A 17,460-nucleotide genomic window follows, 5' to 3' on the forward strand; every position below is an offset into this window, starting at 1 on the left:
GAAAGAAAAATACATTTGTGAGGAGTGTAGAATGAGATTTTTGGAGTGTTAATAACAATTTCCTTATTAAAACATAAATATTATTTCAATTCGTGATTTTCCTAACTCCAAATAAATGAATATCATAAGAGTCACATTTAAAGCAACATTACGTTGAATTTTATAAACAATGAACACAATTTTCAAGAAATCTATTCTATAATACATGAAAATATTAAGTACTCTGCTACTTAGATTCGTTAGATCCAATTTAACGTCTATAAAAAGAAATTAGACAACCATTAAATTGGATTTAAAGACTCTAAGTAGTATTTCAAATATCTATTTTTACTTTTCATATATTTTTATTAATTTTTAACTAATGATATTTTTCAATTTATTTGATCCGACGATTGAAAATTAAAAAACTTACGTGATAAGTAAAAATAAGCGGATGACTATCACTATCCGTCAAGTATTGTAGGCTTGTAGCCTTACTCCCAGAATCCAAATCTCACCAAATTACCGCACGTCATTCACACTTAAGATAAAGGTCCCAAAAGAAGTGCAACGTCAGCATCAATGGCTTTCAAGACCTGCCAAAAGCTTCCATGTGATGCGCAGAAAGGTTATTTCACACAAGTCATATAAAATAAAACCAACTCCATTTTTTCTTTTTTCTTTTCTTGTGGTCATTAAACAATCACATTAATTAATTGACCAAAAAAATAACAAAACAATGACTTAATTATTAAATAAGACTAATCCTGCTTTAATACATGTCAAATGCAGCATGAAAGCAAATATAATATTTAAATAATTAAACAAAAATAGAATAAAATCATGGTTTTCTCTGCACTTTGACAAAAAGATTGACAATTGACAAGCAGAACTGCAGCTACTGCAATTAATCAGGTACAATATTTTTCTTTATTAAACTATAAATTTAATTAAATTAGATGTTAAATTAATTATCGATAAAATTCAAATTTGCGTTACCATACAAATGATTTAACATGTTTTCATCTTGTAAAAAAAAAAAAACAATAGTGTAATAAATAAATAAAAAGTCTACGTGTCATCTATCCATCAAGTATCTTTTGTGTGTCAGAAAAAACTCAGTGTCAGAGCAATATATGAGAGAGGAGAGTGAGTAAGCAAAACATCACCACAACACTCACACCCCAAAATCTCTCTCAAAGCTTGGAACTTTAAGCCTTTTGATCTCAACCCATTTCCCAAGGGGACCGTTTCCACCGTTTGTCGCCGGAAAAAGCTGACTTGGGTCGCCGGAGAGTTGGCTCACCATGGACGCTGACTTGTGGGCTTCCAGGGTTCATACAGTTAAGAGCTTTTCTGCTGTTCATGCTGCTCGCCTTCACTATGGTACTTCAATTTTCTGTTTTTGCTTTAACATTTTCTTTTGAGTAAACTTTAGTAGTCCTTTTCCTTTCACCATATTTTAAATTTGGTCCTGAACTAAAAATCCGTTAATTGAGGTCCTTAAATTTTAATAAAACTTGCACCGATTCAGTTTTATTTTTATTTTTTATGTTTGAGTAAAGCAATGCTTGTGTGAGAGATTTCTAGAACTGGGTTGGGATTAAAGTTTAAAACTTTGGTTGGATTTAAGAAAGAAATTGGCACATTGTTTTTTACTAATTTTTTTGTTAAACCCTGTTTTAAGTGATCTATTTTTGCTTGAATTTTCAAGCGGATAATGTTTTATCCTGAAATATAAATATGGGAAAATATCACATTTTAATAAAATAAAAAAGTCCGAAAAATCTGAGATTTTCCATATCTCGTATGAGCAATATTGGTATTTTTATCAAGTTTCCTAGATTTGTTCATAAAAGCTTTCCCTGTTTGTAATATTGCAGTAGGGACTTAGGGTTGCCTGTTTGTGTGATTATTTGGGCCTCTCAATTTCTGATTGAATTAGGGTTTGGTATAGACCACATGGAAATCAAGAAGCTTTGATTAATTAGGTGGAGAAAGTTTGATTATATTGGGGTTAATCAACCCCACAAAAGAGAGACTAAAGAGGATTTATCAGCATGACAAATTATACTGGGGATGAAGAAGATGAGGAAAATTATAGTGAATGTGAAGAATATGATGGGCACGAAAATTTTGGAGAGGGAAATGTAGACAAATCAGAACTTGAGTGTTATCGGGAAGATCTGGAGAGACTGAGAGAGCAGATATTGAAGGAAGCAGAAGCCCTTTTGTCCAAGGCCTTGGGTGAAGGAAAATCTGAGCTTGGTGCTTCTAGTGTTGTTATTCGTGAAGGTGAGAAATTTGAGGGTTCGATTGAAAAACATATGGAGAAAGATGAAAAATCCGCTTTTGGATGGTTGTTGAGACTGGTTAATTCATATGCAGTTTATACAGTGTATAGATAACAAGATGCATTCATATTTTCTTAGTCTCTGCCTATTGTCCGATTGGGGAAGAATCAAATGGTGTTTGTTTCATGAATATCTCGTACTTGATTGCCCAATGCGAGGCAAAGAGTTCACTTACAGTAATTTCTTGGGGCCGGAGTAATAGCTGCGTGTTAGGTTCTATCATTCTAATATAGTCATTTTTGTGTCCGTTTGAGTGTATGTGCATGCGTGCTTGTCTGCATGTGTTTGATCCCGTAATTTAAATGGCTGAACATTTGAGATGTTGCTTTAATGGAAACGACAAGTACCTTCTTTTAATACTGAGATCAACCTTCACGAAGCGTTTGATTTCTTCTTGTTAAATCCACGTGTGCGCGCATATACACGTGTGCATATATACATCTGCGATTTATTTCTATTGATAGATCTCCTATCTTCTATATATGTTAAATAGATAATCATATGGCTTTGGAAGATTCTGAAGGAGATGACGATGCAAAATCTTGTTTTCCATGCCCTTTCTGTTATGTGGATATTGAAGTCCCATTGCTCTGCGGCCACTTGGAGGAAGAACACTGCTTTGACTTTAAAAATGCAGTAAGCGCTTTCCTTTACCTGATATTTTGTCGGAGTGCGATTTAAAGGAGATAGATGTTATCAAAATTGAATTCTTGGGTCATTCCTTTAAGGTTTCGACAAAAAAGATGCTGTGTGAAATTGATGGATGTTTCAGTTAGAATTTGAACCTGATGGTAGCTTTAATCCCGCTATTCCAGGTTTGTCCTTTGTGCGCTGCGAATCTGGGGAAAGATGTAATTGCACATTTTACGGTACATCATGCAAGCTCCTTCAAGGTATTATTACCTGTACTGGGTCATGGGATTCATAATAGTCAATTTAGCCAATAACTTTGTTGATCATTGTCGGACCCTTAAGGGATTCATCTGTTATCTTTCAGCACAGGAGAAAATCGCAAAAATCCGGTTTGTGGCCTGGTAGTTCAGCAATGCTTGGGAAGGCACTGCTGAAAAATGGAAGGTCATATGCACAGGAATCTGCACCTGATCCTCTCCTCTCACCATTTATCTGCAATATGTCTTTTCCAGACCCTAAAGGTATCCCCGAAGATGTTTGTTCCAATATCGATTCCCGTGTCACTTGCGGCCTGAAAAGGTACACTCCTTGTGCTGTTTTATGAAAGTTTAACGATACCATATTAGTGATTGTTTGAGTGTGAGGTACAATAGGGATTTCAAACTTTAGAAATCTTTATTTTAATATCACCATGTATTATGGACCGATGATATGATCGCAAATGGGTCTTCAAAACCCAGGTGTATAGTGATTTCATAAAGCAGAAACTAAATGTCCTTACTATATGTTCCAATAGTACGAAAGATCTTCTGTTTATAAGCTTTCCAAAAAAGAAGATTTGTGATTTATAAATGTTTTCCAACCCTAATAACTATTTGGTATCTGGGAAAGGCTTACATTGCATCTAAATCTGATTTCAGTTACGGTTTCAAAAATTTCAAGATATATTGATTTTGCAAATCCTTTGAATTGTTTAGTTCTGTTAGGGTCTAAGTTATCGTAATATGATTGTAGATCTTTCCTCTTGTTTCCTATCTTCGTCTCGTAACCTCTTGTTTAATCGTTTACTTTCACTGATTCTAATAACCAATGAACACCAGTAGCTTTGTATGGTATTGATTTGGAACTTTATCTGATGAGTTTACTACCGTTCGAAATATATGGTTGACACCTTAACTGTACATGTCCGAAAAGTTGCATAATCATCTGGGAATTATGGGATAGTGCTTTTTTACGTTACCTGGGCTCTTTAGTTTTTGAAATGTTATGTTACTTCAATTCCAACCAACTTCACTTTCGCACTAAAAGTGAAGGACAGTTACAATTCCATCACACCAGTTAGGCAGTTTTCTGTGGGGGAGATGAAGTGAAATAGGAAGCAGGAAACAAGGAAACCCAACCATTATCCCGCAGTTGTGTCTGACATATTTCATCAAGATGCAGTATTAAATTGTTTCACTTCATTTTGCCCTGATATTTGTCGTAAGTCGGTAATTCACTACTTGTTATTAATGCTTCTTCGGTTGTTTCACTTCATTTTGCCCTGATATTTGTCGTAAGTGGGTAATTCACCAAGTTGTTATTAATTCCCTTTATTACTCTTCCGTTGCCCTTCTTCTACTTTGTTGGGTAAAGTCATGATGACACGACTGCGCTGCAAGTTCTACTGGTTTCGCTAACTAACATTTAGGATATGTGATATCATGGTGATGCCTGTTGATGCCCCGTTACTGATGCATTTTGTCTGTGCAGCGCCGAGCCATCTCTGCCAGATGAAGCTTGTGAAAAGGATAGAGAAGAGAGGAGGCAGAGGGCGACATTCGTGCAAGAGTTGATTGCATCAACCATATTCTTGGATATATGAACTCATCAGAATACAAAGCTTTCTGGAGGATGCCGAGGACTGATCTTAGTCGCTAAGGACGGTGTATCATCCGGCACTCGCAGCACACACAGCGGAGCATGGTTTTAGGAAAGTAAGATAGTTCTATGTTAGGCAAGTAAGTAAGAGAGAAGTTGTCTTTGAGATGGACAATATTTGTCTGCAGCAAGGCAATATGTGTACTATATCGTGTACAATGTGTCGTTAAATGTCTATTTATATATAAACAGCTTGTTTTAAAGGCAGACTTTTTATAATTAGTGATGATTAGCAGATAATGGCAGGTTTAGTGAATATATTATCTACTAATCTATATACTAGTACCAAATTTTTGTTCACCTAATTTTTAGGCAACCCCGTGGCCATATCGTTTGAAGCTCATACAGCGGAGGCATGGCAAATCGGTCGGACATAAGCGGTTTCTAGCTGTTGATTCATTTGGTAACATACAAAATATGAGCTATAAAATGCAACAATAACGTTATTGATCACAAAAAGCAGAGCAAATTGGGATGATGAAACCTACAAAATATATAACATTTCATTGCGGAAATTGCTTCAAAATGTCAAAAACTAGATAAAAATTGAAGCTGAGAGAGTTGAAGTTTGGCACCAAATTGCAAAAACAAGTTGAGACCACATAATTTGTATTTTCTATCACTCAATAATGGATTGAATAACACCAGCTCCAACAGTCTTCCCTCCTTCTCTGATAGCAAACCTCATCCCCTGCTCACAGGCCACCGGAACAATCAGCTCGACCACAATCTTAACGCGATCGCCAGGCATCACCATCTTCGACTCCTCATCCTTATCGTTCATAATCGAAGTCACCTTCCCGGTGACATCAGTAGTCCTCATGTAAAACTGCGGCCTGTAACCCGAAAAGAACGGTGAATGCCTGCCCCCCTCTTCCTTCTTCAACACATACACAATCGCCTCGAATTTGGTATGCGGGGTAATAGTCCCGGGTTTGGCCAAAACCATCCCTCTCTGGATATCAATCTTCTGAATACCCCTAAGCAACAACCCCACATTGTCACCAGCCATGGCATCGTCAAGAATTTTCTGAAACATTTCAACACCGGTGACAGTTGTGTTCCTGGTGTCCTTCAAGCCAACAATGTCGACGGTGTCTCCGACCTTAACCTTCCCCCTCTCGACACGGCCAGTGGCGACAGTGCCACGGCCAGTGATCGAAAACACATCTTCGATGGCCATCAAAAATGGCAGCTCAGTCTGCCTCTGAGGAATCGGAATGTAATCATCAACAGAGTCCATAAGTTCATAAATCTTATCAACCCATTGATTTTCGCCTCGCGAAATGGCTGGATTCGCCATTAGAGCCTCTAGTGCAAGCAATGCAGATCCAGAAATAATAGGCACATCATCACCAGGAAATTCATAGGAAGAAAGCAACTCTCTCACCTCCAACTCGACGAGCTGCAGGAGCTCCTCGTCGTCCACCTGGTCCTGCTTGTTCAGGAAAACCACCATGTTCGGCACACCCACCTGCTTCGCCAGCAAGATGTGCTCTTTGGTCTGCGGCATTGGGCCGTCGGCGCCGGAGACGACGAGAATGGCGCCGTCCATCTGGGCGGCGCCGGTAATCATGTTCTTGACGTAATCGGCGTGGCCGGGGCAGTCGACGTGGGCGTAGTGGCGGTTCTCGGTCTCGTACTCGACGGTGGCGGTGTTGATGGTGATTCCACGGGCGCGCTCTTCCGGGGCGGCGTCGATTTCGTCGTATTTCTTGGAGACGCTGTTGCCGATGGAGGCCAAGGCCATGGTGAGGGCTGCGGTGAGGGTGGTCTTGCCGTGGTCGACGTGGCCGATTGTGCCGATGTTGACATGGGGCTTTTTGCGCTCGAACTTACCTCTGGCGGCTTTGACGGTGAAGTTGCGGCGGTGGTGGCGGGTGGTGGAGGCGGGTGTGAGGTGGAGGATGGTGGAGGGGTTGAGGAAGGAGGAGGAGAGGTGGGTTAGCTTGGAAGAAGGTCTAATGGAGAAAGAAGAGGTTGTGGGGGATGGGGAGGCTGTGGAGGCATATGGGCATGTGAGCTTTGAGGAGGCTGAGGTTGCAGCTGCAGCTGCTGCTGTGGAAATTGCCATGGAAAGACTGAGTCTTTAGAGAGAGAGAGGGAGAGGGAGAGAGAGAGCGAGAGTGAGAGAGTGAGATGAGTGTTATCTGGTTAGGAAGACACAGAGGACCTCATATGGGGTGGTCTATCCATTTCTCTGCCTCAGAGTTTTGGAGGGATTAGTCTTTGTGGATTACTGGTGGGAATTTGGCGTTTCTGTGCAACCAGGGTTGTGGGCTCACACGTGTGAAAATAAAACCTTTCCTGCTCTTATTTGCATTTTTAGGGATTTCGATTCCAATTGCAATGAACTTCTGGAGTATGAATATCCATCCTCAAGCTCCGAGTTTTCTATAAATTTCAAAGCTTAAACTATTAAATTATTTTGAAAATAGTTTGATTTGGCAACTCACCATCGTACTCTTTTTCAACGAAAACATTTCAGCGGCTTTTCACACATTCTCTTCCGTCCCATTATACACTCAAGTTTACCACTGATCGTTTGATGAATAAATCAAATGATTATTAAGAAACATAAGTAAACAGAAATGTTAAGAAAGAGAAAAATGGCTTGTAAAAATTTATTTTCTTTAAAGTAAAAGAAAGAAAGAAAAAATCCCCATGGGGCTCTTAAATTCATTTGAGAAGGCTTCGTTGAAAGTAATTTAAAGATGATTGAAAATATTTTTGGATTTTAAAAACACTAAAATACTTTTGCAAAAATCAACAATTATGTGCTTTTATCAAAAACACTTTAAGTGTTTTTTCATGATTCACTTGCATTTTTACTGAGCATTAATTCTAAAAACACTCTCATCAAAATCACTTTCAGTCATTTTAAAAGAAATTCCAAACCGACATAATGCACCTCATCAAGTTGTGGCTCCAAAGTATGTGCAGTCGACTGATCGATGGTGATTTGTGTCCATTATGTGATGGCAACCCACAAAAGCCAGACTCCCTTTGTGCCACGTAGTTGATGCAAATACCTTAATTTTTGGAAACAAATCATATGAAACCATGGATTGTGGAGTCACAATCTACCATGGCAAACGTGCCACGAACACCAACCTCATATTTTGGAATCCAGAAAAAACAAGGGCAAATTATAAATTTCAACTTTCATGTTATGATTATTATGCAATTTAACAATAAACCAAGGGCAAAGCATGCCACAACAATAGCTTGACAGACAAGTAAACCCCCCAAAGTTAAGAAATTTAAATTAATTTTCTCATTTGCTCAACGCACTTACTTGAGGTATAACCGAAAGAAGAAGGGTAAAGAATTATCTGTACAGGTATGTACTCCATGTGATGGCTACCGCGTATTCATTATATGTAGGCGAGCTTGTTGATCTTCGGGCATCAAATCGGCTTATCAGACTCATGTGTTGCCTCGCGGGAGTTCCAACTGCCGGAATCTGTAGGGCTTCCCGGGTCACTCTACAAGCTGATCTAGATTACAAATCTCCCTCAATATCCACATCCAGCAGCAAAAAACACAGCCACTAGCTCATGCTCCCCAACCTTTACCGAAGTACAGGATATATCTGCAACTTCTATTTCTGTCACTGGAAAATCAATTGAATAATCTATATATCCCAGCATTGGCAGTGGAGATATGAAATGGAAACGGGAAGCTGAATCTGCAAATTGATTGGTTTAGCTGTCTCCCTCATACCGCACTTTGTAGTCTGGAAATCTCGTCTTACACTTATCTAAAACTTTTTGACAGAAAACTGGTGGGAGTTCTTTCAATAGGTCTGATATTGCTAATTCATGCTTCCTCTTGAGCTCGTCTAACTCCTTTTTCTGTTCTACCAATAGATTCTCAAGTTTCTCGGCAATGATCTTTACTTCTTCTGATTCAAATGGATGAACTCCATTAATAAGATGTGGATCAGTAGCTGCATGACTATCACCACTCGGTGATTCAGAGGCTCCATCACCATTTGGATTATTTTCCTCTCTATGGCCACCAGGAGATTTCTCATCTTCCTCAACACCACCATTTGGTGAATTTGAGGCGCCAGCACCAATTTCATCATCTTCCTCCCTAGGGCAGCTACCAGGAGAGTTCTCGTTTTCTTCAGCACCTCCTGCAGTGACCGAATCCGCTGGAGAATTCAAATTGGTAATGACATACTTCCCTGGAGAATTTCCACCGCCTTCCTTGGGTGATTCACACCAGTACTTGCGGCCTGAAGGCAATCTTTCTAACGCAAGACTACTAGAAAGAAGGGCCTCATGTATCACGGGGGAAGCATCCTCCTTATACTCAGAAGCATGGCTATAAGGAGTTGAGGCCTCACCATCAATATGATCTCCAGAATTTTCTCCGATCGGCCAATCTGGAATGTGGGAATGGATTTCGGAGTCGATTAGTTCAGCAATTGTTGAAACATCTTGATCTGTCAGGTCTAACTCTTGAACCATTTCACTGGCAACAGCAATTGCAGTGTCTTCCCCAATGTCAAATGGAAAGTGAATATTTCGGAAATGACCTGGGCCCAAGTGGAAACTTTCTCAATTTTAAGACCAGGAACTGGCATAAAAACATACTTCTTTGACTGAAAAGGAAATAAACTGGAAAAGCGGGAAAAAAAAGAAAAAGAAAGAAAAGGCTACCTGTAGAATCTGCTATTCGTAATTTCAGAAATATCGTGTCATCTTTCCTCTGACCTTGCACACTGAAGTCTCGATTTGTCTCATGAGAAGGGTCCATATCCTTTGTCTCAATATCAATCTGATCAGAACTGCCTTCTGCATCTAGCATGTCACAATGTGAGGAGAATGACACAAAAAGCTTTTGAGCACTAGATAAAAAACTCACTTTACCTGAGTAATGATTGGGTCGTAGAGAGCGAGTTATACTTTCCCGATCGTCATCTGATTGGAGAAAAGGATCCATAAGAAGTTCTTTTGCAGGCAAGCGTTCTGAAACTTTCACAATGCATTTTTCTATGAATGCTTTAACTCCAGGATCTGTCACTTTTGACAACGATGCTGGCTTTACTCCCTCCCATAATGAAAAAAAGAACCGATATAAGTAACATGTTATAACTGATTCAAGGACCATGTTAGAATGTATCACAATCATTCGCCACAATCCTCCTAACAACTTTATTTTTCAGAAAAGTGGCAAACTAACAAAATTTATGCTCGTCCTGGAACAGGAGATCAAGGGGCGTTTGTGCAAATATGCCTAGAATTACAAGTATAAACCTTTCTATTGGTGGGAAAGGATCCAAAGTTCCTGTAGTGAAATAAGCTAAACAACTGAATCATGCATCACAATCCAATGAGATGAATCATTAACCACAATCAAAAGAAATAATAATGCAATGTATCTAGAAAAATTAAAATACTAAAAAACTTGAGTCTGATAGATCCAGTGACTGTTCATGTCCACACTTTTAATTGGTGTAACTTTCAAGGACAGGAAATTCTTCTCAACTATGACATAGAAAATATGCATAAAAAGGTCATGAAGCCCTTACTGATGTCACTTTCTTGAATATTTGAGCAGCATTTGAACATTCAACATATGGATACTCAAAGGTCACCAACTCTAACATGCACATGCCAAAGGCATAAATGTCTACAAGCTCATTGTATTCCTCTTCGTAAAGTTCTGGCGCCATAAACTCAGGAGTACCTAAAGAAATGAAACAATTACATTGCCGGCTCTGTTACTAAAGATTCTGAACTAAATACTATCCCAGAAGAAAAATATGAATAATGATTATAATTGTAGTCCTCACCAATGACACTGTGAGCTGAACGAGCCTGTCGAAGAATAGCAGCCAGTCCTAGGTCACCAATTTTGACTTCACCTTGGTTCCCATTGACAAAAATGTTGTCACACTTCAAATCTCGATGGATTACTGGGGGGTCATGATTATGAAGATACCAAAGGCCTTCTAAGATCTGCCTAGACCATTTCTTCAACGCCCTCAAATCAACGTGCTTATGCTTTCTCCGGTACCTACACGATAATGGACACTGAGACACTGGGACACTGAATAAAAGCATAAAGGAATCACATACATTGAATGTTATACAACAACAGATCACTAAAAACTCACTGTCGTAAAGTTCCCGAAGTGAAAATCTCTGTAATAAGGTTGATGTTCTCATGCTTGGCATCGACCCACCAATTGTAAAACTTAATTATGTTCTTGTGCTTTAGAGTCTTAAGCAAATGAACTTCCGAATAAAGTCTCTCTAAATCTTCGGAGTTGCGTAGTAGATCCGCCACCTTAACCTGATTCCAAGCTACCTCTATTCCTTCCAATTCATCAAATGCTCGATATCTAAGTTCCTTACCGATCAAGGCCACACAAAAACAGATCCACAACACAATTCGGCCTCGATATAATATCAAGTAAAATGGTTCAAATTCAAACGCATTTGTATCCAACTAAAAACCCAAAAATTAATTCACAAAATAAATAAGTAAATAAACAAATGAGAGCAAAAAGGTTACACTTTCTTGAAAGCCCCTTTTCCTAGAACCTCTTTATACTGCAAAATCACCAAAACAAAAGAGAATTCAACACATATCAATCTAAAAATCACAACTTTGTTCATAAAATATTAGGACTTTAAGGCATTGAGTAATTAATTTCCAAACATTTCAAAAGTAAACCAGCTAAATCAAATCGACAAATAATTAAAAAAAGAACAGAAAAAAATGGAAATTAAAACAAAAGAGAGAGTGAAAAAAGTAACGGCCACTGACCCGACCGTATCGACCAGTGGGATCAACCTCAACGAACTCGCTATCGGCATCGTCGGTGTCCTGCTCCGACGACAAATCATGTGGCATTGTCGATGACTCGTTCGTCTTTTCCAAGCGAATCGACCCGAAAACGACCCGATTCGGATCAAACTCCAATACGCACCGTATTAGGAAACCGGCAGTCGGAGGTGCTGAAGTACGAAGGCGGAGAGCACAGACGTAGGAGCGTGCGTTTGCGGAGGTGTGAGAAAGTGAAAGGAGGAGAGAGAGAGAGAGAGATTGGGACGTGAAAGCGAAGCCGTCGGATTGGCAGAGAGACGGAGAGAGAGCAAGTCAGATGATAGAACTAACTGAGATTTTGATTTGATTTATTTTATTTTTGTTGTATTTATTTCGGTCAAGTGGGAGTAATGTGCTACGCGCGTTTCTTCAGCTTGCTTTCGCACCTTAAACTGCTACGTTGATTCTTTATGTGCGACCATCCAACGGTTGACAATTTTTGCAAGTGGGCTCTACTGATTAATATTAGTTTGACTTTCTTAATACATAGACGACTGCTAAAATAAATATTCATCCAAAAAAGTGGTAGTGTTTTATAAACTTGCAAGCTAACCAGTTAGCAGGTTAATCCATGATCAGAACTGTTTAAGTTTTATAAAACTACCAATCAATTGAAAATGACTCGTTTGAAAGCGCCTTGAAATGATTGAAAATGTTTTTCATAAGAGTGTTTTTAGAACCAATCTTTAGTTAAAACGCTTCAAGTGTTTTTTGAATCTAAAAACACATTCACCAAAAACGCTTTCAGTCATTTTAGAAATATTTCCAAATGAGATGGTAGCTTGAACAAAGTTACACGTTAGAGAAAAGAGAGATCCCATTTGTATTTTAAAGTGAAAATATTTAAATCATAGTTTAATACGTGTGTAAATTGTAGTTCGAAACATCAAAAGACACTCACCAAAACTAATCTCCGCCAACACCAAAAAATGGACCTAGTATTCATGAGAGCGACACAACTAGATATTGTACTATAAGGTTAGTGGGTTGTTCGTCGAATTTTTAATACAGGATATTTAGCACCTAATGTGACATTAATTAATCGTAATTTAATTAATCATGTTCGTCACGCTAATGTACAAAAATTAATTTTTCCAAAAGAAATCTTATCACCAGTTACCATTTTCTTTCTAATTCATAAAGACGTGACGAACTAGCACACAAATGCTGATGGTGACCTCATAGCTTCAATTCACGTCCAAAAACTATAAGCTAAAAAAGACCTACTACTACGATATGATGATATTCCTCTTATCTAAAAAATTAGAGATCTTAGGTTCGAATCTTATGGATGACGAATTCGATACCAAATAAGACTGCCAATTGTGTGGCTTTGCCGAATTTCTCATTTTCCTAATGTAAAAATATCGATGTACTTAAATTTAAATAAAAAAAAAATAATAATAATAATAATAAAAATAAAAAAAAATAAAAAAAAGGGGATCTCTGTCCTACCTACCAATTACAATTCACGCATTCAAAAGTTGACTGTCAAATATTGTTTTAAGCGATGTCAGCAAAGGATTCAGTGTGACTGGTCACACTGCCATGATGCGTTACAATTCCACTCGTACCCTAGGTCGCTTATGTTTAAATCATGTTGTCCACCGATATCATATTGTAACATGTGGATTAGTAACATCACAAAGAAATATGACAATTACACTGAAAAATTTCTCATTTCTCCGTAGCAAGCAACGCAAGAGATGGCCAACGGACTTGAAACTACAGAAGAAGCTAACCAAAGTAAAATAAATAATAAAACAGTCTACGTGAGTAACAATCACATTTATGCCAACTTGATAACATTCATCAACCTGAGTACATTCTAAAGTAAAATATTCAGGTAACTTGCCCGGTATTCAATTGAACTCGCACATCTCTCTACCAGGCATCTCAGATTCTCAAAAGACTTGACGAAGATTCAGAGACTAATAACGCATTCAAAAGAATAAGAGGAAAAGAGATCACCAAAAATTTTGCTGGATTTCTGACCCAAGTCATACATGGGTACCATCTTCGTCAGGCAACATCCTTTTGATCCCACCGGCTACGATTGCTTCTTAAATGCATTGATTTTGTCCCTGACATAGTACAGCTTCGCCCTCCGCACTTTCTTCTTGTCCAGCACCTTAATCTCCTTTATATTAGGCGAATACCTGCCATACGTTGTCCACTTTCAGTAATTTTGTCGAGACTGAGCACAGTTCTTCTTATGTGAAACAAATGATAGGAATAGGCAAATCCCACACATGAGTTGCACATGAACTAATCAGCAATCAATATAAATATTTGTTTGAAGACACTACACCCAGTTTGCATACAAAATAATTTACTGAGCATGGTTAGTTTCTTATTTTTAGAGTACAGAATTTTGACTATATAATTCAGTAACTTTCTACGGGCTCCATTTTAATGTACATTTTATAAGACAATCAACAACAAACTAATCTTTGAATTGTCGTATGCATAAAGTTGTACAAGCATGTAATACCCGTATAATCAGAGTTGAGAATTAATAAGTTGTCACGGGAAAATTTCAATACACCCACTTCCAGGACATCCCACTATGAAAATCACATGTTTTCTTTACATCTTAAAGCAGGGTAGCAAAGACAATACAGGCTAGGACCATCAATGTCAAAGAAAATAAAAACCAGAATTGCTTACAGTGGAAAGAGAGATTCAACCCCGACCCCGGCCACTTGCCTCCTGATTCTAATTGTAGAGTTTAGACCAGCATTACGTCTAGCTATCACAACGCCTTTCACGACTGAAACACGTCGCTTGTTATCGGGTACTTCCTGTTCACATACAGAAAAGCATTGGGAAAAAAAGAATCTACTCAATCTCGCAAGGAACTCCGTCCACAACATAAAGCAGCTTACAAAACTTTAATTTTTCAAAATGAACACAACATACCACTCTGAGTTGCACCATGTACCCGGGCCTTACATCCGGTATTTCTCTCTGTGTCCTCACTTCCTCTACAGCTTCCTTATCTAGAATCTGTAGAAATATAATGAGCCAATATAAATATAAAAGGAATAGAACATGCGTTATGTCTTGTCATGAATACCAACAGATAGAGGCATGCCTGCATTATGTGGTGAGCAGTTTTATCAAGCCTCTTGAATTTGATGCGAGGAGCTACATCAGACTCATACATTCCTGAATCTTGAGTAGCTGATTGAACAGGATTTGCCCCTGTTGTAATGCACCTGCTTGGGAAAGGAGGTAAAACTGCCGCACATCGACAAAATCCTGGTCGAGCACTCTTGAATAACTTGGAACTACACGAACAAGTTGATGTCTCACTTGGAGAGCTAGTCGTAGTCTGGTACAATATAGTACACAGCATCACAAAAAATCGATGATAGGAAGGAAAGACAAAATATTGCACTTCAGATGAATTCCACACTGTATAACATAAATATGTGTTTATGACGTGTCATCTAATGTTCGTGTTTCCTAGTTGTACAGTAATTATGTCATAATCCACATCTCCAGAATATCTTTTAGTTACTTCTCTATCACATTTCTGGTTTACAGGTGTTCGGGTTAACCCTTGTAACTATATATACATCTCATACACATAAAAATAGTCGTCCAATTCACCTTCTCTACCAAAATTTATGACTTATGACCATTGTACAGATCCTCTCCGGATCCCTTTCCACCTAATCCACCAAGTCTAGGATCCGGACCATTGAAATTTGATCCAACGGATACAGTTATTATAAATTTTAAAGGGACCCTTGTTTCTAGCCGTTGCCGTCAGATTAAATTTCAATGGTCTGGATCACGGACATGGTGGATTAGGAGGAAAGGGATCCGGAGAAGATCCCTTTCCATTGTGCACACTGGCAAGTGACCTTCCAAAAAACGAAAAGCAAAATGCGAAGCAAATCGGCCTGTAGACTCATTCGCAAGCTCGAAGTGCATCAAATACCTTTAAGTTAACAAAGAAATCTTCTTTTTTCAAATGTACCAACACCCAGTAACTCGTTTACACGAAGAACACTGTGTTTTCGAATAAAAACACCTAAAATTCACAAATTACAGGCATATTCAAAGTAAAATCCAATACCATAAACATGTTAAAAGTGTAATCTTCAAATTAAATATCAACTAAAACATGCTAAAATGCTGTTAAATAGAGTATAACGAGTTGAAAACATACGAACGAGGCCGAAGACCGATACGAAAACTTGGAAATTGACTGAAACAAGGAACTTTTCAGAGACCCCAACCCCGAAGAATCCCCCAATTTCTTGGCAGACGCCAAACGATCCGACGCCGACGAGCTAAACCCAGAACCGCTGCTCCATTGGTAAGCTCCGATTGATCTAAAATGAGCAATTTTTGAGCTGTCTATTCTCTGTCTTCGGACCAATCGGATGCTCGCGCTTAAAGACTGCATTTTTACGAAGTGGGTATGCAATCAAATTTTCTGTTTGGTTGCTGAGAAAATGGAGTGCGGAAACGAGAAAATGGAGGCAATTTTCTATTGGGTTTTCTAGGGAACCAAACGGGGAGGGATGACCGGTGGCTTACCCAAAACCCACGGTCGCTTGGGAAATGGGGTTTATGTTCAGGGTAGATGGACGAAAATGCCCTCATTGGCTTCAAGGCATTAGGGCTCGGATTTGGGCCCAAGGATTGTACAAACGGGCCTACATCAACGGTATAATCTGGCCCAGTAATTGACTTTGGGCCTGAAGATGACTAGCCCTTTTCTTCACATACCAAATAAAAGTTTAAATGTAATATTTCATGAGGCATGTGTAAAAAGAATAAGGATTGGCTGCCGAAAGAAAAGCTGGAGCTCCGACTGAATTCAATCAGTGTAATTAAAATTGGACACGTGTCCAAAAATCTAAAGAATTAAAACTTGAACCAACATCACCCTACTTATTTAGAGAGTCAATTTTTAATGGGGTTTCAACAGGAGCTTATACTTTTCTTTCAGTAGCCAATCATTGTTCGTGTAAGAAATGTGAAGAAAGAGAATGACATGGGGAATGATATCTAGTTGTTTATGTTTGAGGATCCTCTTGTTTTTTAATCCCTCTTTATATGCGGTTTAGATGAAGGTTTGAGTTGAACAACAAAAAACATACCTAGATATTCAGGTATGACATACCAAGTTTCAATGTGGAACTTGCCCATTTTTCAATCCCTGTGTATTAGTTTACACATTTTGATATGTCAAGAATGACAACTAACTATGTTGGTTGATGCGTTTGCTAATATAGGTCATTCTAAGTTATGTGAGAAAGTTTGGATTCATTCCTTGTCTAATGATATTTCGGATTTCAACTTTGGTCTATCAACTTGGATATCACTATAGCAATACGTCAAGTGAATTAAGCATTATCATGTAAAACAAATATTAAAATTAAGATACATAATAATGCTTTGATTGACTTGAAATGAAACCGTCACAATGATATCATTTATAGGTAAAAAAGAAAGGATTATCCAAGCATTATTATGCAACCATTAGTGGGCAGCCATAGGGCTGCAATGCAATGTAAAGAGGAAGCTAGCTGGACCAGATCTGCAGCAGCTACAAACATTAGATTCCTCAGACTTTTTCCTCAGCAATTGTCGCCACCACCCCCGGAGTATTAGATTCCTCTCCTAAATTACTACACATGTTTGAATACAAAGTTGAAAAAAGTTGCGCCTCCCATAAACAAACTTTTTGAACACTTATTCA

At 38.5% G+C, this 17,460-nt stretch overlaps 4 protein-coding genes across 9 annotated transcripts; 1 reads left to right on the top strand and 3 right to left on the bottom strand.

Moving 5' to 3' along the window:
• The first annotated feature begins 1,074 nt into the window (after positions 1-1,074).
• LOC137709825 (protein DEHYDRATION-INDUCED 19 homolog 5) lies at positions 1,075-5,089 on the top strand. 3 transcript variants are annotated; one of them, XR_015963428.1, is made up of 6 exons: positions 1,144-1,365; positions 1,863-2,274; positions 2,827-2,969; positions 3,149-3,226; positions 3,331-4,448; positions 4,719-5,089. XR_015963428.1 is itself a non-coding variant. In XM_088695480.1 (6 exons), the coding sequence occupies exons 2-6, from the start codon at positions 2,040-2,042 to the stop codon at positions 4,828-4,830; spliced, it is 783 nt and encodes a 260-aa protein (XP_088551606.1). In that variant the 5' UTR covers positions 1,144-1,365; positions 1,863-2,039; the 3' UTR covers positions 4,831-5,089. The 3 variants fall into 3 exon arrangements, 2 of the variants coding, with proteins under 2 accessions (XP_068304911.1, XP_088551606.1); XM_088695480.1 differs by having other exon boundaries at positions 3,331-3,545; XM_068448810.2 differs by lacking the exon at positions 1,863-2,274 and having other exon boundaries at positions 1,075-1,365; positions 3,331-3,545.
• A 272-nt stretch (positions 5,090-5,361) lies between these two features.
• On the bottom strand, positions 5,362-7,321 carry LOC137709823 (elongation factor Tu, chloroplastic). Its single transcript, XM_068448809.2, has one exon. The coding sequence runs from the start codon at positions 6,958-6,960 to the stop codon at positions 5,506-5,508; it is 1,455 nt and encodes a 484-aa protein (XP_068304910.2). The 5' UTR covers positions 6,961-7,321; the 3' UTR covers positions 5,362-5,505.
• A 714-nt stretch (positions 7,322-8,035) lies between these two features.
• LOC137710508 (putative serine/threonine-protein kinase WNK3) lies at positions 8,036-12,059 on the bottom strand. 4 transcript variants are annotated; one of them, XM_088695481.1, is made up of 8 exons: positions 11,676-12,059; positions 11,421-11,458; positions 11,020-11,247; positions 10,696-10,919; positions 10,432-10,589; positions 9,770-9,950; positions 9,560-9,700; positions 8,036-9,435 (listed from the first exon to the last, which is right to left on the bottom strand). In XM_088695481.1, the coding sequence occupies exons 1-8, from the start codon at positions 11,760-11,762 to the stop codon at positions 8,594-8,596; spliced, it is 1,899 nt and encodes a 632-aa protein (XP_088551607.1). In that variant the 5' UTR covers positions 11,763-12,059; the 3' UTR covers positions 8,036-8,593. The 4 variants fall into 4 exon arrangements, with proteins under 4 accessions (XP_088551607.1, XP_068305651.2, XP_088551608.1 ...); XM_068449550.2 differs by having other exon boundaries at positions 9,560-9,694; positions 11,676-12,039; XM_088695482.1 differs by having other exon boundaries at positions 9,560-9,691; positions 11,676-12,017.
• A 1,328-nt stretch (positions 12,060-13,387) lies between these two features.
• LOC137711464 (uncharacterized) lies at positions 13,388-16,336 on the bottom strand. Its single transcript, XM_068450710.2, has 5 exons — positions 15,919-16,336; positions 14,833-15,072; positions 14,658-14,744; positions 14,406-14,539; positions 13,388-13,894 (listed from the first exon to the last, which is right to left on the bottom strand). The coding sequence occupies exons 1-5, from the start codon at positions 16,156-16,158 to the stop codon at positions 13,786-13,788; spliced, it is 810 nt and encodes a 269-aa protein (XP_068306811.2). The 5' UTR covers positions 16,159-16,336; the 3' UTR covers positions 13,388-13,785.
• Positions 16,337-17,460: the final 1,124 nt, after the last annotated feature.

This window comes from Pyrus communis, chromosome 6 (assembly GCF_041283825.1).
Source record: "Pyrus communis isolate YQ-2024b chromosome 6, ASM4128382v1, whole genome shotgun sequence".
Taxonomy (NCBI): domain Eukaryota; kingdom Viridiplantae; phylum Streptophyta; class Magnoliopsida; order Rosales; family Rosaceae; genus Pyrus; species Pyrus communis.

Bases quoted from the DNA above. Each gene is read 5' to 3' on its own strand.
- LOC137709825 (XM_088695480.1), top strand. From the start codon at position 2,040: ATGACAAATTATACTGGGGATGAAGAAGATGAGGAAAATTATAGTGAA. The intron at 2,970-3,148 runs GTAAGCGCTTTC...CCGCTATTCCAG, and splicing joins GCTTTGACTTTAAAAATGCA to GTTTGTCCTTTGTGCGCTGC. The intron at 3,227-3,330 runs GTATTATTACCT...GTTATCTTTCAG, and splicing joins ATCATGCAAGCTCCTTCAAG to CACAGGAGAAAATCGCAAAA.
- LOC137709823 (XM_068448809.2), bottom strand. From the start codon at position 6,960: ATGGCAATTTCCACAGCAGCAGCTGCAGCTGCAACCTCAGCCTCCTCA.
- LOC137710508 (XM_068449549.2), bottom strand. From the start codon at position 11,762: ATGCCACATGATTTGTCGTCGGAGCAGGACACCGACGATGCCGATAGC. The intron at 11,459-11,675 runs GTCAGTGGCCGT...GTGATTTTGCAG, and splicing joins CCACTGGTCGATACGGTCGG to TATAAAGAGGTTCTAGGAAA. The intron at 10,920-11,019 runs GTGAGTTTTTAG...ATTATCGTGTAG, and splicing joins ACTTCGGGAACTTTACGACA to GTACCGGAGAAAGCATAAGC.
- LOC137711464 (XM_068450710.2), bottom strand. From the start codon at position 16,158: ATGCAGTCTTTAAGCGCGAGCATCCGATTGGTCCGAAGACAGAGAATA. The intron at 15,073-15,918 runs GTATGTTTTCAA...ATATTGTACCAG, and splicing joins ATCGGTCTTCGGCCTCGTTC to ACTACGACTAGCTCTCCAAG. The intron at 13,895-14,405 runs GTAAGCAATTCT...AACGTATGGCAG, and splicing joins GTTGAATCTCTCTTTCCACT to GTATTCGCCTAATATAAAGG.